This window comes from Carettochelys insculpta, chromosome 2, assembly GCF_033958435.1.
Source record: "Carettochelys insculpta isolate YL-2023 chromosome 2, ASM3395843v1, whole genome shotgun sequence".
NCBI classification, from domain to species: Eukaryota; Metazoa; Chordata; order Testudines; family Carettochelyidae; genus Carettochelys; species Carettochelys insculpta.
Genome location: NC_134138.1, coordinates 142,287,422 through 142,311,280, shown reverse-complemented (window position 1 = coordinate 142,311,280; position 23,859 = coordinate 142,287,422). Strand labels below are relative to the sequence as shown.

Here is a 23,859-nt window from a genome sequence, read left to right as displayed (position 1 = left end):
CTCCGGGGCCTGCTGGGGCTCGTCGGCCGAGGTATCAAGAGTGGACGGAGGGGAGGAGGATGGCCCTGAGCTCCCTGTAAAAGGGCAAGTGACAGGGGCAGCCCCAGATCGGTCGGCCGCATCCCAGGCCCCAGCGTAACCCTGCCACAGCTCCTTCACCTTACTCCTGACGTGGTCAGGAGTGCGGGCAGGGGGACCCCGGGCGGCCAGGCCGACCCCGGGCGGCCAGGCCCTCGGCCAGCCGAGCGAACGCATCCACATTCCGCCTCTTGCTCCCCATTACCTGGAGCACCTCCTCCTCTCTCCAGAGCCCCAGCAGTTCCCGAAGCTAGGCCTCCATCCAGGAGTGGCCCCTCTGCCGCTTCCCAGCCTGGCTGCCGGGCTGGGAGCCCTGGTTCCCCTTGTGGGGGGGTGCCCTGGGGGCACTTGGGGGGCTGGCGGGCAGCCATTGCAGCGGGGGGGGGTGTAGCTGCAGAGGGGCATGCAGGCTGGCCATGTGGCTGGGCTGCCGCCTGCACGCTCTCTCAGCTTCCTTCACAGGAAGGTAGGGGGCGGGGACTTTTAAGGGTCCACTGCACGCGGCGACCATCGAGCTCAGGGGCTGGAGAAAGCATCTTTCAACCCCTCAGCTGATGGCTGCCATGGTGGACCCCACTATTTCGATGTTGCGGGACGCGCAAAGGCTACAGGTTCCCTACTTCGACGTTCAACGTCAAAGTAGGGCGCTATTCCCATCTCCTGATGGGGATAGCGACTTCAACGTCTCGCTGCCTTACGTCGATGTCAACTTCAAAATAGCGCCCACCACGTGTAGCCGTGGCAGGCGTTATTTCGAAGTTGGCGTGACTACTTCGAAGTAGCCGGCATGTGTAGACGTGGCTAGTAAGACACAAAAAAGAGCCACTGTGTAAAAGAAACAGTGAGAAGTAAAAAGGCATGTTTTAAAAAGTAGAAGTCAAATCCTAGTGAGGAAATTAGAAAGGCGCATAAACACTGCCAATTTAAATGTAAAACTGTAATAAGAAAAGCCAAAAAGGAGTTTGAAGAACAGCTAGCAATAAACTCAAAAAAGCAATAGCAAAATGTTTTTAAGTAAATGAGAAGCAGGAAGCCTGCTAAACAACCAGTGGAGCCCCTAGATGATCGAGACACAAAAGGGACACTCAAAGATGATTTCAGAGAAATTAAATGAATTCTTTGCTTCAGTCTCCATGGCGGAGTATTTTAGGGAGGTTCCCAAACCTGAGTCATCCTTTGTAGGTGACAAATCTGAGGAATAGTCCAAGACTGATGTGTCATTAGAGTAGGTTTTGGTACAAATTGACAAACGTAACAGTAACAAGTCACTGGGACCAGATGGCATTTACCCAAGAGTTCTGAAAGAACTCAAATGTGAAATTGCAGAACTATTAACTATGGTTTGTGTCCTATCCCTTAAATTACCATGTTCACATTTGTAGCATGGTGTCGACAAAATGCCAGTTTTGTGGACAAAACTCTCTAGTGTAGATGCAGACAGGAAGTATAAAATACCGTTTGCACTTTTACAGACAAAAAACTTCCCTCCCTGACCAAAGATGTTTGCTTTGTTGGCAAGAGGTCCCTTCTTGGACAAAAAAATTGTTTACATAGTACTTTTGTACTTTTGTTGTTTGTGAGTAGCAGGGTGGAGATTACACACTTGTGAATGACAAAGCTTTTTCACTCAGTTACATTCAGTTATATTAACGGTTAAAAAGGGAACATAAATCCTTAGTGCATAAGTCAGCCAGTAACTAGGGTTATGACTATACTTCAAGGGTTATGACTATACTTCAATGATTTGACATTAAATTAATGTTGAAATCTCAAAGTTACAAAAGAAAACAAACAAAAAAAAACAACAAAAAAAGAAGAGTTGATCCTGGTTCCCTCTGCTGACTGGTAACGGTCACATTTTTAGCTTCCCCATTGACAGACTGAGCAATTCAACACGTAGGCATTCCACAGTGCCTAGTGACACCTTCTCTTGCTTGGCACTGTGAGAACATGAAAGAGAGAGCAGCACTTCCTGGGGAAGTGAAAAAGCATCCTGTTCAGTGCCACTTCATTTCCCAGTCCTTTGGGGGCCTTTAGCTTCCTTTCATGCCATTTATGAAACTGCCAGTCTTTGCTGTGTACTCCAGCACCTGCTGGGAGGAACTCCTGAATCCAACGCTTCTCTCCTATGCTGTGTTCAGTGTCATGAGGACATCACAAGTAGCAGGAGAATTACTGTTGAAGTAACTGACAGAGGAAAAAGAATTACATACACAGACAACATTGTGAGTGATATGGACAACATCAACTTGTTACTGCATTTGTCTGGTTACAGAGCACCTGTGCAGCATAGACCGTTGCTTTTGGGCTACAGAAACCAGCAGTGACTTGTGAGATTGCTTTGTCATACAGGTGTGGGATGAAGACCCCTGGTTACAGGGTGCAAATTGGATCTAAACTGTTGTCAGTTTGATTTGGTATTATTTTACACCCTCTTGGTACTCATGTAAATAACTACATATGTTGCAGAACAACAGATAATTAAGTCTAAATATTCCACTTAAAGAAAATGTGACATCTCTATTACTCTGCAATTTTACTTTCTCCTAGAAATCCAGAGTATTGTGTGTCTGAACTGTGTTATATTTCATTTTGATTATAATTATCTTGGTGCAGTGACTGTTTTCCTGAACTCAGCAGGTGGGACTGCAGCCCATGTAAAGAGATTTGAGCTTGTTTTGATCTTAGTAGGTAGCATAGGTGGCAACACAGTCATGACCCACCCACCCAGAACCATATGTACATACTCAGGGGGCTAGCTAAGTTGTTCTGACTTCACTGCTATTGTTACTCACAAAAACAACGAGAAATCCTGTGGCACCTTACAGACTAAGGGGAACAAGGGGCCTCCAGAAGGAGAACTTCCTTCCGGAAGACCACCCGGGGGAGGGGGCGCACTCCTACATGCCGTTTTGCAGTCTGGAAGAGCATCTTTTGGACTCCAAATCATGTGACCTTATGCTAATCAGGAGTGGGGAATTTGCATCCATGCCTCATTAGCATATTTCAGGCTGTTTATTAGCATGCCACTTTCAGAGAAAGTGGCATGTGTAGAAACAGCCTAACAGATTTATTGGAGCATAAGCTTTCATGGGCAAACACCCAATTTGTCAGATGCGTGTCTGGATTTCTCATTGTTTTTGCAGATACACACTAACACGGCTATCTCTCTAACAATTGTTACTCATGACAGTGTTGAATGTCTATCTATGCTGGAATAACACTTCCTCAATGCAGTATAGACACACCCTATGTTTTGTACAGCATGAAGAACAAAGTCAGTGCTCAATAAATAACAATGGTTTTAGGCCATTGTCTGGTGAGATGATGGGCACATCACAGAAACTATAGCCATCATTGGCAGTCTGAGCTGGAGAGAAAGGGAATTTCCATTTTGTGGATTGTTGATGTTTTGTTTTGTATTGTATTGGAATAAAATATCATCATCATCACAGAAGCATGGAATCACAGGATTGTAAATGTGGTGCTCCTAACAAAATGGAGCTATTTTCAATGCTCCCCAAGCTGTCTGCTGGTCAGTGGCAGCTGGCTGGCTTTTGGACTGGCTGATTGCCTAGCTGCCTGGACACCCTAACATTCTGCTAGCCAACCAGCTCAGCAATGGGCAAACCAGCCAGTTCCTCAGCTGGGTGAACTGTCTGGATCTTCAGCTGCTCAGATGATCGGCAGGTAGGTAGGTAGAGTGCCCAGTTCATCTGCCAGCTTGTCTGGAAGCTGGCTAGTGGACAAGCCAAATGGGCAACTAGCCAGCCAGTGTGGTTTCCTTGCAGCCCAGTTGCTTACTAGCTGGCTAAGCAGCTGGTTGGATGGCAATAAAGAAGACAGATTGTCCAATCACTCTGGTTTCCTGGTTTCCATCAAAAGTTGACACAGAAGTGAAAATTTCCTGCCAAATATTTTGATTTAGCTGAAACAGTATTTCCCAGTAGATGTGCAAATTGTTGTGATCTTTTGATCAGCTTTACTGGCAACTTTATTGGCCAAAGACTGAAGGGGCACAGAATTTAACATTTCTTTACATCCTTTAAACTTTCATCACAGGGCTAAGGCATCTGGGCAGCACAGCACAAGGCCAGTCTACATTGCTTCTGCCCATGTTGTACCGATCTGTGGCTCAGAAGATTCACAGCTTCAGGAATCACAACCACTGAAGTTTACAGAAAAGCACACTTAATCGTGCCACTTAAACACTCCTTTTCTATAACACTTTTATGAAATGCTTTTTTTTTTTAGAAAAAAGGTTCTGGAACTCAAATCCTGTCAGCAGCCTCAGCTACGAGATCCCTGGCCAGGGTGGCAGGGGAACCCGCAGCCCTGTAGCTGGAAGCCAGCTGGGCACAGAGGCAGTGGCAGCAGTAGGTTGGGGTGGAAAAAAGGTGCTGGAACTCTGTTCCAGTGAGTTCACCAGAAAAAAGCCCCACTTTTATGGATTTTAAGATTTTATTTTACATGAAATGTGTCTAAATGATTATTTTTATCTCAACCACAAGGAAGGCATACTGTAAAACTCTTACACCCCAATTTTTCACTTTCACTGTGTTTGGGTTCAGTGATTTTTCTCTGTTGATGCTTATTAATCCTATTTCTTGTGATCACTTTCTTGTCACTTGAGAGTCTTCTTGGGATTGTAGTGAATTTGCCACATGGAGTTATTTCTACACCTAGAATTAAAGTCATTAATCATGTTTGGTTTGCTGATTCCCATTAGCTTAGCAATCTTGAGAACATTTTGCCTTTTGATTTGTCCTCTTTTAGGGCAGATGATGACTCGATTGATTCATGCAATCCATCAGTGTCTGATCGTTTGGACCAGCTTGCCCTAATACTGCAGATGGTTCATGTCTGTCCTTACACTTTGTTGTTCACTGCAGAAATACACATTTCAAAACTGGGTGGGGGGGAGGGGGAGGTGACAGAAGATGCACCTGGTACCTAAGCTGTATATCTATTATAATCAGTTTAAATCTCAGCTTGTTTTCATTATCCACAATGCCTTTATGAGAGTGCGACAACTGGGACATGATTATTTGTCATAAACTAAGAGCTGTCTTGTGCCAATGAAATCTTGTGCTTACTTTCTTGTGTGAGAAATATAAATAGAAGATAGCTAAAATGGAAAAAATAGCTCAGCAGCTGGAAAGCAATTTTAAAGAAAAATTATGTTCATAGCTTCTCAGCCAGTAGCTGGAAAAGCAGTCTTTATAAAATATATTTAATGTTCACAGGCACTTGGTGGATGGAAAAAGTAATACTTTTAAAATATGTCCAATCTTTAGAACCATTTGGTGGCAAAGTCAACCCTGCTTAAAAAAAAATTACAGTTGTTTTGTGGTAAGAGAAAAGAAACTTCTTGTTAATTTGTAACATTTACTGCTGATCAGTGGCTACTAAAGCAACTATTGATACATATTTTATGTTTAGGAACACTCTGTGCCTGTGCATAAACTGTTCGTACACATCTCAAGGTAATGCCACATCATTGCAATAACTTTATGTCAACAATAGCATCATTGACAAAAGCAAAGTACTACAACTCGGCAAGCAACTGGTACTCACCTTATAAAAAGTTCATCATAAGTCTGATCAGTGTAAAAACAAGAGTTGAGTCTAAAAACAAAATGCTAACTAAGTATATAGATGAGTTTCAAGGTCAGGGTCAGAAGCTCCCTGAATTTTGAGGGTGATGAGAGCCAGTATATTGGCTGAGCCACGATTAAGAGAAGAGCCAAGGGCAAAGTTTGTGTCCAGGTATGGATCCGAACTTCTGCAATGCTGAAATCATCTTCCAAGATGAGATCTTGATTGCCACATCTCTAATTAAACATACCAAAACCTGTGTCCAAATACAGACAAGGGAGGACTCCCATACCTATAGGAAAAGTATATGTCATACTGACAAGTTGGAAATTATTTGGTCATGTGTTTTTAATACTTATTGCTTTTCAAGTTTTCACATCCTTCAAAATGTTATGGATGTTAAACCAATTAGCTTTCACCTAGCTTTAGTTTTACCAATTTCTCTCTTACAATTATTGTGCTCCAAGTGTTGGTTGGCAGGTCTCAGCTCACTATGTCTCATTTTCATATGGGTTCAGAGGCAATGGCCACACAGCCAAGTTATTTTGAGACAACAGCTGTTATTTAAAAATAACTTTGCTGTTGTCTACACTATGCACATGCTATTTCAAAATAAATTCAAAATAATGGGTGCATTACTTCAGTCAGTAAATCTAATTGCAGGTGGAACAGTGCCTATATTGAAATAACTTTAAAATAGATGTTGTTAAAACAAAGGATAGCCCCATGCTCCCGCCCCAGTCTTTTCCCCAATTGGGACCCAAAACCTGGGGTGGAGGGCTCCTGTGGCCACTGTGGGTCACGCCCCCCCCAGTCCATGGAGGACTAAGACCTCCCACCTCCATCCCAGGCTCACTCTCCAAGTTCAGGTGCCCCCACCCTCTGTCCCCCTTGTACATAGTTCAGATGTTATTTTTCTGGTTGCTAAAGCTTGGGTTTGTTTGATAACATTATTTTTCAACATCCCCATGTCCCTCATTATTGGTGAATGGTCAGGAAGGGTTGTGATGGGGACAGGGTGGGGCAGCAGGCTAGAGGAGTTTGTGGGGGTTGCCTATGGAAGGGCCACCGGGGCTGGAGGGTGAAATCATCCTGGAGGGCCTCCTGGACACAGGGCTCGTTGTAGTGGGCCTGATGGTCAGGGGCCGTGGAGGGCTTGTTGTACCTGGGGCCAGATTTGGCCCTACATTGTGTAAAGAGGGTCCTGTTCCTGGTCTCCACAGTGTTGTTGAAGGCACAGCACATCCCACCACCCGGTGAACGTTGTCCACCCTGACTTCTTGAAATGTGGGGAGGTGCCTGAACTATGCCTTTGGGCGGCTGACAGCACACTCACCAGACAACTGTTTAACAGTTCCTAGGTGGGGTCTGGGTGGCCTGTGTACAGCTGTATGGGCCAGGGCTGCTGGAGGTAGGCTGTGTTCCCCAACTGCAAAAATGTTGGTCAGCAGAGCAGCCAGGGTAAGCATGTGGGTCTGGGGCTCCCGTCAGTCCATGGCTCTTGGCTGTCAGCTTCAGGAACATGGACAGACTCTTCTGTACTTTGTGCAGTGAGGCAGGCCTTGGCAGTATGTGCACGGAAGGGGTATTTGGGAGGGGTCTTTCAAAGGAATGTATGTCTGGCACTCCTGGAAGGGCCTTTTAGCCATGTGACCCCATCCATGGTGTTTCCTGGCCTGTTCTTTCGAAAGAGAACCCATGGCTATGTGGATGTGCTCTTTTGAAAGAGTGGGTTGCTCTTTCAATTCACTTTTTATGTGAGGACACAATCTTTCAAAGGACAAGCTTCCAGAAGATATCTTCTGGAAGACCTTCTTTTGAAGAATTGCTGTAGTATAAATGTGGCCTGTCTTAACAGCATCTAGTCTGAAACAGTTATTTTGAAATAGGTGCTATTTTGAAATAAACACTATGGCTGTTTCTACACAGGCCACTTTCTTCAAAAGTGGCATGGTAATACATGGCCCGAAACAGGCTAATGAGGCATGGATGCAAATTCCCTGTGCGCATTGCCATACGGTCATGTGATTGGGAGTCTGGAAGACCGTTCTTCTGGACTCCAAAATGCCATGTAGAAGCGTGGCCACCGGGGGAGCTTCCAGAAGGAAGTCCTTCTTCCGGAGGCCCCTTCTTCCCGAAAATTTTTGGGAAGAAGGGGCCTCTGGAAGAAAGACTTCCTTCTGGTAGACAGCCCCTAGCCCAGGGGCCGTGATTCTACACGCCATTTTGGAGTCCAGAAGAACTGTCTCCCAGACTCCAAATCACAGTACAGTATGCTAATGAAGCATGGGGAATTTGCATCCTCACCTCATCTGCTTATATCGGGCCATGTATTACCATGCCACTTTTGAAGAAAGTGGCCTGTGTAGAAACGGCCCATGTGTTTAGGGCTACACCTACACTAGCCCCTTTTTCCCAAAAGGGGCATGATAATGAGCAAGGTGGGAAGATGCTAATGAAGTGCTTCCATGAATATGCAGTGCCTCATTAGCATAATGGCAGTTGCAGGAATTTGAAAGTGCTACTTTTGAATCGTGTGCTGCCTGTGTAGATGGGGACCTTTCAAAAGGAACCTCAAAGTCTTCAGTCTTCAAAAGCACCTTATTTCTCAAGCCAAATAGGAATATGGATAACATCAGTACAGCAGTGCTGAACTTTCCAGGGAGCATATATAGACTCAGACCACAGTCTAGTGATCACAAATATCAAGATAAAACTCAAAAGAAAATGTAAGACACAGTTTAAGAAAAGAAGAATTGTGGTGAGGCCATGTGAGGAAGAAAGAGGGAATGCATACAGAACAGAGCTCGAAGAGAAGATTAAGAATATCGCCACAGAGAGAAAGACCTAGATAAGAGAGTCGTAGGGATAGCCATCACTATAGAAAAGGAAATTGAGCAGACTGTTCCAGAAGAAGAAAAGATCAATAAGAAGTGGATTACCCAGAAGACACTGAAGTTGGTTCAAGAGAAAAGAGTGTTGAAGATCATAAGAGATGGTTCTGAGATGGCAGAACAGCAATATAGAATGAAATGCAATGAGGTAAGGAAAGCAGCCAGAAAGGATAAGGAGAAATGGTTAGAGGAGCAATGTGAAGATATTGAGAGGTATTACAGCGAATGTAAGACGAGGGAGGCATATAAAACAATTAGGACTATTAATAGGAAATGGTAACCGAAGCAGATGGCAATTAAAGATGAGAATGAAGAACTGCTCATGAACAGGGAGAAGATTGTGCAGTGATGGATGAGATATTGCACTGATCTATACAAAGCACAGCTGGACCCGAGTGTCTCAGAGAGACTGATTGAAGAATTGAAAGAGATGTCTCCCCCGAGCATTGAAAGTGTACAGGTTGAAACTGTCTCATCCAGCAAATAGACAATGGATGTTGCAGGATGAGAGCTGCTGCTGTGCAGAGTGGAGCAGAGCCCGACTGGTGGCAAGGAGCTCTGGGGAGCCCAGGGCAGGGAGCCAGGCCAGGTAGCCCCACCACTGGCAGCCCAGCAGAAGCTGAGGTCCCACTGTTAGGAGTTCTGCCACAGTCGGGAGCCGTGTTAGGAGTGGCAGTGAGCCAGCAGGGAACCCAGTTGTGACATGAAACCGCCCCATCAGCCATGCAGCACAGAGCCCAGCAGCAATGTGGAGGGGAGCTGGCAGGGGCAACAGCCTTGTAGCCATGAGGATCCCGGCCAGGGGAGACCCACAGTCCTGTGACCTGTGGTGGGGAGCCTGGCCAGCGATCCCATAGCAGTGGGGAACCTGACCAGGGCACAGGAGCCAGGCAGCCCCCCCTGAAGCTCCATGTGGGAGACCTGCTGGAGTGGAGCTCCCCTCTGGGCAGCCTGGGGGCCTGACCTTCCCTCATTCAGGACCTTCAAGTCCCGAGGGTGCCAGATGAGGGAGGTATAACCTGTATTATTTCATAGTTGTATTTTTTGTCTTTTTTTGTTTGTTTGTTTTTGTGAGTGGAGGTAAAGAGGAGCAGGGGAAAAAAAGGACGGTAAATCAGTAGTCACTGTCAACTGCCTTGTCATGGTCAACAGGGTAGATTAGATAGAGTTCATAGTACAGCAGGGAGTTGATGAAAGATGAGGTATGGCTGCTTGGATTTTATCAGGGAGCTTTTCTCATTCATAAGGAGCAACCAAGAAAGTTTTTGGAGACACACATCTCATAGAGCTGGAAGGGACCTCAGGAGGTCATTGAGTCCAGTCCCCTGTCCTCTTGGCAGGACCAAGCACCATCCCTTGTTTTAAAAAATAAAATAAACAAAAAAGATCTCACTATTTCCTTCCATCTTTCCCTGTCCAGTGTGGAGTGGCTTAGTTTCTGTAGACTAGCTCCGCACCAATCTACTACATCATCTATCCATTCTCTGTGGGGTCTGCCTCTCCTATTCCAACCATCCATTATGCTGAATAGTAGGGTCTTGATTTTTCATTCATCATTCATTCTGCAAATATGTCCAAATAGTTGTAGCTTCCATTTTATAACCTTCTCCGGCAGCTTCTCTTTCGGCTGCATCTTTCTATATAGCTCCTTATTGGTGACCTTCTGCATCCATCCTATTCTCAGAATCTTTCTATAACAACTCCTTTCGAATCCTAATATTCTTCTTTTCGAATCTTTCATTATCACCCATGTCTCGCATCTGTACAACATGCTGCTGAATACAAACATTTTCAAGATGCCCAGCTTTGTTCTTAAGCTAATTGCTTTGCTTTTCCAGATCTTATCCATCGCCTTCAAACTTGCTCTTGCTTTCGCTATTCTACTTGCTATTTTCTTCTTACAGTCTAGATCATACGGTATGTTGCTCCCCAGATATGTGAACTTCTCTACATTTTCTAGTTCAATACCATCCACACTGATCTTCCTTCCTATTTCCTTATCTCCAAATAACATTGTTTTTTGTTTTATTGATATTCATAATCAGTCCGTACCGCTTCCCTTCTTCGTTTAACACCTGCATCATTTTTGCTAGCTTCTACTCATCTTTCTCAATGATAACTATATCATCCGTGAACCTCAAGTTGTTAATTGTTATCCCGTGCACAGATATCCCTTCTACCTCTTCCTTGACCTTGTCCATCACTCTCTCCAGATGTGAGATGAAGATACTTGGTGATATTGGATCTCCTTGTCTCGTACCTCTACTTGTTTTAAACCAACTTCCCAACTCCCCACATGTTCTCACCGCTGCCTCCACATTATCACTGATATCTTTCAACAGCTGTATTAGTCTGCTATCCACTCTGTATGACTCCAACACTGCCCAACTCACTTTCTGATCTATACTGTCAAATGCCTTTTGAAAATAGACAAAGCAAGTGTATATGTTTTTGTTCATTCATCGAGCTTTCTCTGCTATCAGTCTCAGTGCCAATATCTGCTGTATGGTACTTCTATCTTTTCTGAACCCTGCTTGCTCCTCTTCTATATGTTTTTCTACCTGCGATCTTAATCTCTCAGTCAGTATCATCATCAGCACCTTGCCTAGATGACTCGTTAAGGCAATCGTTCTGTAGTTCTTGCACTCCAGTGTACTTCCTTTCTTGGGTAGTAACAAAGAGGAAGCCGTGCTAGTCTATACACTATCAAAACAAAAAGCAGTCAAGTAGCACTTTAAAGACTAGCAAAATTGTTTATTAGGTGAGCTTTCATGGGACAGACCCACTTCTTCAGACCATAGCCAGACCAGAACAGACTCAATATTTAACACACACAGAACTAGAAACAGTAAGCAAGGAGGACAAATCAGAAAAAGATAATCGAGGTGAGCAAATGAGAGAGTGGAGGGGTTGGGGGGGAAGGTCAAGAATTAGATTGAGCGAAGTATGCAGACGAGCCCCTATAGTGATTCAGAAAGTTCCCATCATGATTTAAACCATGTGTTAATGTGCCGAATTTGAATATAAAAGCCAGCTCGGCGTTTCTCTTCCCAAAATGGTGTGATAATTCCTTTTCAGTAACACACATACCTTTAGGTCATTGACAGAATGCCCCATTCCATTAAAATGTTGATTAACTGGTTTGTGGATCTGGAGTGTTTTGATGTTTGTTTTGTGCCCATTGACCCTTTGTCTAAGGGAGTTAGAAGTCTGTCCAATACACAAAGCATCTGGGCATTGTTGGCACACGATGGCATATATCATGTTAGTACAGGAGCATGAGAAAGTGCCCGTGATTCTGTGAGTAACCTGGTTAGGTCCAGTGATGATATTTCCAGAGAAGATATGTGGACAAAGCTGGCAGCAGGCTTTGTTGCAGGGAAAGTTTCCAGGACTGGTATTCCTGGGGTATAGACTGTGGCTGTTAGTGAGAATCCTCAGCTGTGTCTACACGTGCACGCTACTTCGAAGTAGCGGCACTAACTTCGAAATAGCGCCCGTCGCGGCTACATGCGTCGGGCGCTATTTCGAAGTTAACTTCGACGTTAGGCAGCAAGACGTCGAAGTCGCTAACCTCATGAGGGGATCGGAATAGCGCCCTACTTCGACGTTCAACGTCGAAGTAGGGACCGTGTAGACGAGCCGCGTCCCGCAACGTCGAAATTGCCGGGTCCTCCATGGCGGCCATCAGCTGGGGGGTTGAGAGATGCTCTCTCTCTGCAGCCCCTGCGGGGCTCTATGGTCACTGTGGGCAGCAGCCCTTAGCCCAGGGCTTCTGGCTGCTGCTGCGGCAGCTGGGGATCCATGCTGCAGGCAGTGTCTGCAACCAGTTGTCGGCTCTGTGTATCTTGTGTTGTTTAGTGCAAGTGTGTCTGGGAGGGGCCCTTTAAGGGAGCGGCTTGCTGTTGAGTCCGCCCTGTGACCCTGTCTGCAGCTGTGCCTGGCACCCTTATTTCGATGTGTGCTACTTTGGCGTGTAGACGTTCCCTCTCAGCGCCTATTTCGATGTGGTGATGCGCAACGTCGAAGTTGAACATCGACGTTGCCAGCCCTGGAGGACGTGTAGACGTTACTCATCGAAATAGCCTATTTCGATGTTGCTACATCGAAATAAGCTGTTTCGATATTGGCTTCAAGTGTAGACGTAGCCCTCATGAGGTTGGGAGTTTGTCTGTAGGAGAGAACAGGCATGTCACCCAGGGCCTTCTGGAGTGTGGCATCCTGATTAAGGATAGGTTGTAGGTCTTTAATAATTTGTTGCAGTGGTCTGAGTTGGGGGCTGTCGGTGATGACCAGTGGTGTTCTGTTCTTTGCTTTTTTGGGCTGATCTTGGAGTAGCTGGTTTCTGGGTATTCGTCTGGCCCTGTCGATTTGTTTTTGTACAAAAAGCTCACCTAATAAACCATTTTGTTAGTCTTTACAGTGCTACTTGACTGCCTTTTGTTTTGATAGTGTATAGACTAGCACGGCTTCCTCTTTGTTACTACCCAAGAAAGGAAGTACATTGGAGTGCAAGAACTACAGAACGATTGCCTTAACGAGTCATCTAACCAAGTTACTGATGATGATACTGACTGAGAGATTGAGATCGCAGGTAGAAAAACATATAGAAGAGGAGCAAGCAGGGTTCAGAAAAGATAGAAGTACCATACAGCAGATATTGGCACTGAGACTGATAGCGGAGAAAGCTCGATGAACGAACAAAAACATATACACTTGCTTTGTCGATTTTCAAAAGGCATTTGACAGTATAGATCAGAAAGTGAGCTGGGCAGTGTTGGAGTCATACAGAGTGGATAGCAGACTAATACGGCTGTTGAAAGATATCAGTGATAATGTGGAGGCAGCGGTGAGAACATGTGGGGAGTTGGGAAGTTGGTTTAAAACAAGTAGAGGTACGAGACAAGGAGATCCAATATCACCAAGTATCTTCATCTCACATCTGGAGAGAGTGATGGACAAGGTCAAGGAAGAGGTAGAAGGGATATCTGTGCACGGGATAACAATTAACAACTTGAGGTTCATGGATGATATAGTTATCATTGAAGAAGATGAGTAGAAGCTAGCAAAAATGGTGCAGGTGTTAAACAAAGAAGGGAAGCGGTACGGACTGATTATGAATATCAATAAAACAAAAACAATGTTATTTGGAGATAAGGAAAGAGGAAGGAAGATCAGTGTGGATGGTATTGAACTAGAAAATGTAGAGAAGTTCACATATCTGGGGAGCAACATACCGTATGATCTAGACTGTAAGAAGAAAATAGCAAGTAGAATAGCGAAAGCAAGAGCAAGTTTGAAGGCGATGGATAAGATCTGGAAAAGCAAAGCAATTAGCTTAAGAACAAAGCTGGGCATCTTGAAAATGTTTGTATTCAGCAGCATGTTGTACAGATGCGAGACATGGGTGATAATGAAAGATTCGAAAAGAAGAATATTAGGATTCGAAAGGAGTTGTTATAGAAAGATTCTGAGAATAGGATGGATGCAGAAGGTCACCAATAAGGAGCTATATAGAAAGATGCAGCCGAAAGAGAAGCTGCCGGAGAAGGTTATAAAATGGAAGCTACAACTATTTGGACGTATTTGCAGAATGAATGATGAATGAAAAATCAAGACCCTACTATTCAGCATAATGGATGGTTGGAATAGGAGAGGCAGACCCCACAGAGAATGGATAGATGATGTAGTAGATTGGTGCGGAGCTAGTCTACAGAAACTAAGCCACTCCACACTGGACAGGGAAAGATGGAAGGAAATAGTGAGATCTTTTTTGTTTATTTTATTTTTTAAAACAAGGGATGGTACTTGGTCCTGCCAAGAGGACAGGGGACTGGACTCAATGACCTCCTGAGGTCCCTTCCAGCTCTATGAGATGTGTGTCTCCAAAAACTTTCTTGGTTGTTCCTTATGAATGAGAAAAGCTCCCTGATAAAATCCAAGCAGCCATACCTCATCTTTCATCAACTCCCTGCTGTACTATGAACTCTATCTAATCTACCCTGTTGACCATGACAAGGCAGTTGACAGTGACTACTGATTTACCGTCCTTTTTTTCCCCTGCTCCTCTTTACCTCCACTCACAAAAACAAACAAACAAAAAAAGACAAAAATACAACTATGAAATAATACAGGTTATACCTCCCTCATCTGGCACCCTCGGGACTTGAAGGTCCTGAATGAGGGAAGGTCAGGCCCCCAGGCTGCCCAGAGGGGAGCTCCACTCCAGCAGGTCTCCCACATGGAGCTTCAGGGGGGGCTGCCTGGCTCCTGTGCCCTGGTCAGGTTCCCCACTGCTATGGGATCGCTGGCCAGGCTCCCCACCACAGGTCACAGGACTGTGGGTCTCCCCTGGCCGGGGTCCTCATGGCTACAAGGCTGCTACCCCTGCCAGCTCCCCTCCACATTGCTGCTGGGCTCTGTGCTGCATGGCTGATGGGGCGGTTTCATGTCACAACTGGGTTCCCTGCTGGCTCACTGCCACTCCTAACACGGCTCCCGACTGTGGCAGAACTCCTAACAGTGGGACCTCAGCTTCTGCTGGGCTGCCAGTGGTGGGGCTACCTGGCCTGGCTCCCTGCCCTGGGCTCCCCAGAGCTCCTTGCCACCAGTCAGGCTCTGCTCCACTCTGCACAGCAGCAGCTCTCGTCCTGCAACATCCATTGTCTATTTGCTGGATGAGACAGTTTCAACCTGTATGCGTAAATAAAAGGCTGTGTCAATGCTAAATCAGATTTACTTTCCTGTATTTTGTATCTTTACCTCTACCTTGAATCTGTTTGTGTTTTTAAACTATAAGCCCTAGGGACAGGCCATTTCTCATTTATGTATGTCGGGTCCCTAGCATAATGGGGATTTTAGGTGCTAACATAAATGTAAATAATAATGTGGGCAGATGGACTGATATGTCTTTGAGAAATGCTGGTTTTGCTCCCTCAAATTGCTTGGGCACACTTTGCTGGAAGAGCTGGTTTTTCATATTAAAAAAAAGAAAAAAAAAAGGTTATTCAGGCAATTGTGTAGTGAGGAAGTTCCCATCAGTGAACATGAGCTAAAAATAGAGACAAAAGGATAACTTTCCTGGGCAGCAATAGGAGGCTTTAGTTTAATTTAATAGGACTGTATGGGGTCTCCAGTGTTTGCTGTTATGAATATATCTGTTGTCCCTAAATGAGAAATTTGCAAGTTTTCTCAGCTTCAGTTTACAGCCACATAAAAACCTTTAATATTTTGCATTTTTATTAACACTTCACTAATTTGTTTGCTTGTGGTTCACTGTACTTCATCTGGCTGGTCACTATAACTATTCTTGGTAGTAGTTAAAAAGTATACCCTGGAGCCTTGTTATATTCAAGAAATTGCATTCTCCATCATGCAAAATGGTTGGGAAGCACAAAAAAGGGAGAGATAGATACCATGTTGTCTCACATATACTATTGTATAATGTGGACAACTTCATTCACAGCCAATTCAAACAGAATCAAATTATAATTATTCTTTTGAACAGCATGCTACATATTCAAACATATTCAGTTTCAAACAATTGTAAAATGCTGGTCCAAGCCTCTGTAAATGCTGTAACACATCATTCATAATACAATCAAATCACAGCAGCATTGAACTAATCATTTCACCAGGCCTACTACTAGCCAGCCACTTGCAGAAACTCTTTATCACCTCTCCTTCATTGTGGGCAACAAACCAAACAGAATTTACAGCAAAATAAAAATAATATAAATATTTTACGGTACCCATTTTTAGAAATACATTTATTAAAAGCTGCAGAGGCAGAAAAATACCTATTCACTTTTAGCTAATTAAAAATACTTATGGACAATACTGGCAACATTTTCATATAAAGTAACTCAATTATATATCCACACATACACCCTACCTCTAGATTTCTTTGTATCCTTTATTTGTGTGTTTCTATATGCATTCCTTTTGATTTTTTTCCTCTTATGTCTGGAACTTTATAACCCGAACATTAAATCCCTTACAAACAGAGACGCTTCTAAAAGTGTTCTATTCTTCTAAAATACATACATAAATAATTATTTAGACCATTTTAAGATATTTCTTGTATTCTAATCTGCTTTCTGTGTTGGCTGAACAAAAATTTAGAATAGATAGTTTGCAGTCAGCTATATTTTGAAAAGGCACTAGTGATAGTAACGAAAAAGCAAACAAGACATTCTGATACACTCTGCAGAATATTTCCCAAAGGTATTCCAAGTTACTTCTTAAAGTCTTCACTTGTCCTTTCTACAAATATTGTTTTATTTCAGGAATAAAGTGCTCCATGAATGAACACTTAACTGGCTGTGTAAACCACAAACTGTTAATGCTGAATAAAAGACACTCAGATCCCTCAGTTACAATTTGTTACACTATATACAAGAGCTGTGTTGGGAAAGTATCAAGGAAAAACAAAATCCTAAGTGGGTAGAGAACCCTGAAGGATGCCCCAGTCAAAGGCTGTATCAACAGAAGTATATGGCTCATTTAATTTATAACTCCTAATTTTTCTCTGCTAAATCCCATGATAAGATTAAGTTTTGCTTCATATAGGGACAGAGTAAAGTGTGTGTATATTTTTTCATCCACTTCATCAGAGTAGCTTTAGATGCCTAGAGTCTGCTTTAGGTCTTTTGAATATATTGAGCAGCTGTTCTGATTTACACACAAAGGCCGTCCTGTTACTGTAAAGTGTTAGAGCATGGCACATAATCCATTTACTCTTAGGAGCAGAACGTACACAAATGTATAATTCAAAAGTGAAAAAGGATACCATTTTTAGGAAAAGACAATTTTTTCTGAAAACTACCTCATCTTCACAGATAATCAGATAGAAAAGTTTCAAGAGAAAAATATACCGAATTTCCTACTCATCAAGCATGAGAAATGGCTACTAAAGCTAATATTTATTATTCTGGAAACACATACAAACCCCAGCTGGGAGATTAAAGGGAGGGTTGCAGTGTCTGAAGATCAAGTTATTGCAGAAAACAGCATGAGTTAGGGAAGCTGATCTCAAGAAATACGGTATAAGAAACTTGGAGCTGATAGATGCCCTAAATCTTAACTACAGGGTAGCATCCTAGACTGTGAAGCTCCTGGGATCAGAGCTGTCCCAAGGCATATGCAGCATACACAGGTGTTCAGGTGCCCTAAACTTCATGGTGCCCCAGGCAGCTGTGTGCTGCATATGCTTAGGGCCGCTGCTGGAACAGGAGAGTGAGACACGGGCAGTACCGTGGCCAACTATGGTAGCCAGCCCTATCCTTGGCAGCCACTGCCCAGCAAGGGCAGTGATGAAGGTGCTCAAACTGCGTAAGGCATTATGAACTTGAAGGATGGCCCTGCAAGGAATCCAAGTGCTGTTTGTAGCCTTTCCAGAAAAATCAAGTACTGATCAGTTCGTGTCTTCTGTATGATGGATCACCTAGTTTCCAGCAGAATATCAATAGCTGGACCTCAGAGGTCAGCAGACATAATGTGTTTCCTGCAGCAAACAAACAAACAGGGCTAACATTTGGGGGTCTGGTGAAAACAAGAGTACACACTTGAACGTAACCTAGCCCAAGAAGCCACTAACCGGGCTGTTGGTTAGCTATGCTGACAATAATCAGTCCAACACCTAGGTGCCTATCTTTCCATTCTTAATGAGAAAGGGCAAGGGAAGGGGACGATTGTTGTGGCAAGTGTTGTTCCTATTTTGGTACCATTGTTTCCCCCACCAAAGAGGAAGAGCCAGGATGGGTGGTCAGCCTAGCAGTCCTCAGTTCAGGGAATCAGTAGTCATATTCATGAGCTCCCAGGACTGCAGTGAAGTTGGTCCTGGAAGCACAGAGAACAAAGTGGTGCTGTGACCCTGTAGAATATCTAAATGTCAAGATCATAACCCGATGTTGATGAGCTCACGTGGTCAATGCTAGGAGTTTGCAGAAGCTACCATTAGAAGAAAGCCCCCACAAAGAAGGATTCTACTTCCCATTCTAATCTTTGATTTGTGAAGATGCTAGAGAAAAGGAAGCAGTTTTGGAGTGAGTGAACAGGGTAATAAACAGCAGCAACCAGGCACCTAAGACACTGATCCTTGAAAGCTACAAAGCAAAACTGTTACTACCTTGTGAGAGAAATTGTCTCTTGTTGATTGAATTGAAGCCCTTGCTTCTATTCCCAGGTTGTGTGGACAGCTGAGCATGATGTGAGCACCATTTGTGGCCCTTGAAGAGCCAGACTGTGTCTGTTCCAGTAGATGCTCAAAGCTGTGGGGACCAGGCACTCAGAGTATTGTCCAGCATTCCCTCTAATATTTTTTCTGTCCATGTGCACAGTAATTTTTTATGTGCACCACAAACAGAAACACAAGCTGCTGGTGGTGGGCAGCACTGGACACACTGCCAGTCTGCTGGGATGCATATGAATCTCTTGTGGGTGTCTGCCCAAGTGCACAGTTTATAGGGAACACTTGTCGTCTTGTCCCCTTTGTGCTACTGAACAGGCATCTATCATAATCACCCCGAATGCAAAGACTGTAAATCTAGTGCTGCCATGTGGAGGGGGTTAGGAGACAGGCTGCTGTTAACCTGCTTCCCTGGACAACTGAACTGGTGAAAGGAGAGAGCTCATTACTCTGTGCAAAAGCATAGCGGCCATTTCATTCAGGGTGGGCTCTGACTTAAATTCCTGGTTACATTAACAGTGGGAAAGATCAGAGACTTGAATGTAAGAAAATAATGTTAAAATAAACTGAAATCTGTATAGTTCTCAGTACAAACCCACGCAATTTTGTGTGTTCTAACCTTGAATTTAAGGAGTTGAATTTTCCCTTCAGCATGCTCACGAGAAACTGACTATGAAAGCAACAAAGTGGGATCTAGTTAGCTAGCAGGAGGTTTAATTTCTTACTCACCCACTGGAGACATTTCTGGGACACTGGCAACATATGGCCCATCTAGGAACTTTGGTTCGTTGTCATTAATATCCTGGACTTTGATGATGAACTCTGATTCAGGCTCCAGTGGTTTCCTGGTATCTATATCCACAGCCTGAGCACGCAATGTGTAGAAAGGCTTTTCTTCTCGATCGAGGCTCCTTATAGCATGTATGTCTCCTGTGGTCTCATCAATGGTAAATACTGTGCCAGCTCCGTCACCTGTGAGGGTGTATTTAACAGTGCCCACTCCCTTGTCCAAGTCAGAATGAAGCTTAAGAACAGAAAAGAAGGGGGTGGGGGTGAAAAAATATTAATTGGTCATTCCTCCCTGGAAAATCATTAGATTATTAGATAATCATCTGTCTTGGAAAAAAATACTGCGCTCTCTTAATGTCTTCTAGATATAAGAGGAAATGATTGGCAATACAATAAAGGTAATTTTTATCCATTACTAATATCTAAAAAGGAAGAATTTCAAAATCCTAACTGATTAAACCTATGCAAAATCCATAAGATATATAAACTTGAAAAGTGCCAGATTATGAATTTGACTACAAAATACAAAATATCTAGAGAAAACTGGTAGCTCATAGATGTATATAAGGGTAATATTTTAGGAATGAAATAAAATTGCTTTGTGAACTTGGAGTAAAATTTAGTCACTAGTAGATAATGAGTCTCAGTGATGGCCCATTTGAGCAGGGGAAGCTGTTTTCTTGGGCAATTTAACCAGTGACACAAGGCAAATTTCAACTTTTTAGCCTTGTGCAATAGTAGCATTTTTATTGGGAAACCACCAGAGGCAAGAACAAACAATCAAAATCACTTTCAGGTTAAAAGGAACTTTAGAACAAAAGAGAGTCACACCGTCTGTGAGCAGAAATAAAAGGTTATGTTCAGTATAAACACGGGCAGGGAGAAGAACTGTGGAGCTATTCATTAAGGAAGATCCTTGTTAACCAGGGCAGGTTTCATGATTCTTTCAATTCTGGTTTCTGTGTAGGTAGCCAGCTCTGTAACAGACTGAATTTTATGGGGAAACCTCATTTATGAGATAGGAAATTATTTATACATTAAACTATTAATATACGCTGATCTAATTTCTTTTTCCTAAATTTTGCTTTGTGTTGCAACATTTGTTTGTATTATTTTCTATCATTTCTAGTTAAAACTGTACCCATTCTTTTAAAAATAAACAAATTTTGTTTAATTAAAAGTGCTCAAATGGGCTGGTGGTTCACATTATCAGACGTTTAAGGTGAAACCAATAAAACCACTTCAGTGTGAAGCAGTTGCTACATCAGGAGCTCTCCTGTCAACAAATCTCTGTACACTACCATTTATGCTGGTGAAACTTGTGTACCTTGGCACAGGGTGAGGGTAGAGGTATGCAGTGTAGACACAGCTTAAGTGATTTTCCCACAGGCTACATCTACACTAGCAAGTTTTTTTGAAAAAGATGGGGCTTTTTTGAAAAATCCCAGGGTGCTCTTTCAATATTAAATCAGAAGAATGCAATGCTTTTTCTGGCAGCACCCTTCCTCTCCCACATGAGGAAGAGTGTCTTCTTCTGAAAGATTCTATGAGAAAAACACCTGTATAGATGCCCCGGGTGCCCTTTTTCTGCAAAGAGCAGTCCTCCATGGTGCCAGATTTTTCAGTCTCTGACCCATTCTTTTAAAAAAGTGGGGCTGTGTGGAAACTCCCTATCGAAGGAGTGGATCGCTTTTTTGTGTGTGGATGTGCTCTTTTGAAAGAAGTTTTTTGGGAACAGTCTTCTGGAAGAACGTCTTTTGAAGGCTTGCTGTAGTGTAGACATAGACACAGAGTTCTGATCTACAATAAAAAAGTACTTCAGAATAACTACGTCCCTCATAGTTGTAAATAACGAGCATCTTTGGTAACACAGTTAAATTTAGCCAACAATTTATGCTGGTGGGGGAAACTGCCCCACCAACACAGCTACTGCTTCTCATGAAGGTAGAGTTATAAAGTAGATGGCAGAACTCTCTCCTGTTTACTGAGGACATTTTCACCAAAAATGCTACAACAGTGCAGCTGCATCACTGTAAATTTGTAGTGTAGACCTGCAATCAAAGGGAAAGCTGGACCAAAACACAGTTTCTATACATCTGACAGGCCATTTGGAATGGTAGTTATTTATTCTTAATTTGAGAAGAACCTAGACTGCAAGCTCTCTGTATCAGCCATGTTTTTTTGCATTTGTTTGAATAGTGCCTAATACAATGGTGCTTTAAATCCTGATTTTGGAGATGGGCATTAAACCAAAAAATCATTTTAATCGTGGCCTTATTTTCTCCATGTTGACATCTGTTTCACAGTCATTTATAAGATGCAGTTAGAAAACTTGGATGGACATTGAAGACTACATGATGGCGGTATGACATTCCTGGTTTGCCATAGATTTAAATGAAGGAAGACATTTAAGTTGCTCTTAATCCAATCTAATAAGAGGTAATGAGATCTGCTGTGATGGGCAGAGGTTGCAAATTAGTTGTCAAGATGCATCAATGAGTTGTCTTAAACCAGCAGTGTCCAATATGCCATCTGTACACCACATGTGCTGAATGGGAGAGCTGAATGTGGCCAGTGCAGCTCAGGAAAGCTGCACGCATCAGGCACCCCTCCTGCTACTCTGCACATGTGCCCCACATGGCTGAGCAGCTCAGGCTGGGCAGGTGAGTGGCATAACTGAGTGGCTCAGGTGGCACGGCTGTGCAGTGCGGCATGGCTGGGTGGGTGGTGCAGCTCGGTCCAGCCGGGTGGTGTGCTCAGCTCACAGGCTGGCATCTGGGGTGGGGCAGTGCAGCTGGGTAGCTCATGCAGTGCAGCTACACTGTTGGCTATGGTGAATCACCAGCAATTTGCGGGAGCTGGGGTTAGGGTGCCTGGTTGGGGGTGGGGGAGGGTGCCTGGTTTGGGGGCTGGTGCCTGGCTGGGGAGGGTGGCAGCAAGTGGTGAATTTCTTTTGGACACTGCTGCCTTAAACTATGCAGTCTGGAGACCCTATATTATCTACTATATATTTTGGAGAGCTTGCTTATTTGTTTGGTTGATCAAGACCTTCTCCTAAATGGTAACAGCTAAGACCACCAGATTTGGTATACAGCGTCCCCTTATCAGATCTTAAAGCCATGTGAGGATTTTGTTGTGGCAGGAAAATCTTATGTGCCCAGAATAGGATTGCTTCTTATACAGTCAAACAGAAATCAAGTACCCTCCTCAAAACTGACACAACTGAGTGTAAGTTGAAACAGACAGAACGTAGATAGGCTACCACAGTAGGATGAACCTCATATAGGTTTCAAAACAAAAAGCAGTGAAGTAGCACTTTAAAGACTAGCAAAATAGTTTATTAGGTTCAAAAGCTCACCTAATAAACTATTTTGCTAGTCTTTAAAGTGCTACTTCACTGCTTTTTGTTTTGATAGTGTACAGACTAGCACGGCTTACTCTCTGTTACTACTCATATAGGTTTGCTTCTCAATAAACCTTACAGAAAAGACACAAAACAGAGAATTTGGAGAACGGATCAGTTTTTCCACAGCTAAATCAAATATTAAGATTTGAAAGCTAAAAGAAACCGCTATTAGAAATCAAATTAACTAAACATATTGTTAAAATATATTGAATGACAAGAGTTTACAGCAATGAAGAAGAAATACACTAGATGGAATTCCCATTTTAAAAAAATGCAAAAATTTAAATAAACCTTTTAAAAGAAATCTGAAATAAAACATAACTTAATAAAAAGAACATTGTGTTTTATTTAATAATAGTATCGTTTAAATACAATCTTACTACTTGAGTTAAGGACCAGAGCAATGTCAAGTAAATCTGCTAGCATATTATACAAGGCAAAACACAATAGGGAAAACATGAAAAGTAAAAGTAAATTATACCAAAAATGCATTACTGAAAACAAGAGAAATGGTTTCATTAATGGAGCATGAAGCTTAGTTATATAAGCAGAGAAGGAGGTCCTCAGGGATGCAGGGGGCAAGTGTCATAATGCCTTCTCCCAGCTTGCCACTAGGCTGGCTGCCTGGAGACACCCTGCACAAGTGAGGAGCTAGGTAAAGGAGTTGCATCAGGGCTATGCCTGGGCCCACAACTCAGCTGGCTCAGCTAGCTGCTCAGGGGCAGGGCCTACATCCTGCCCCTTCTACCAGGCACTCTGAACCCTCCCAGGACCAGGGACAGCTTCCTCCCAATGCCATCCTGGACACTGCCGTGGATGAGTCACACCCTGGGGATGCAGAAGAGGCCAGACCCCCAGAAAGCGCCACCCTGCCCAACACAGAGCCACCCACAGAGTGGCCCAGC

The 23,859-nt window shown here is 43.5% G+C and overlaps 1 protein-coding gene across 2 annotated transcripts in view; it reads right to left on the bottom strand.

Annotated features, from left to right (window-relative positions):
* The window catches only part of CDH12 (cadherin 12), a 255,751-nt gene that overhangs the window by 175,666 nt on the left and 56,226 nt on the right, over nucleotides 1-23,859 (bottom strand). For both annotated transcript variants that reach the window (XM_074985953.1, XM_074985954.1), the window contains exon 2: nucleotides 19,489-19,783. In XM_074985953.1, coding sequence (XP_074842054.1) covers nucleotides 19,489-19,783 — 295 coding nt within the window. The remainder of the gene's footprint in view (nucleotides 1-19,488; nucleotides 19,784-23,859) is intronic.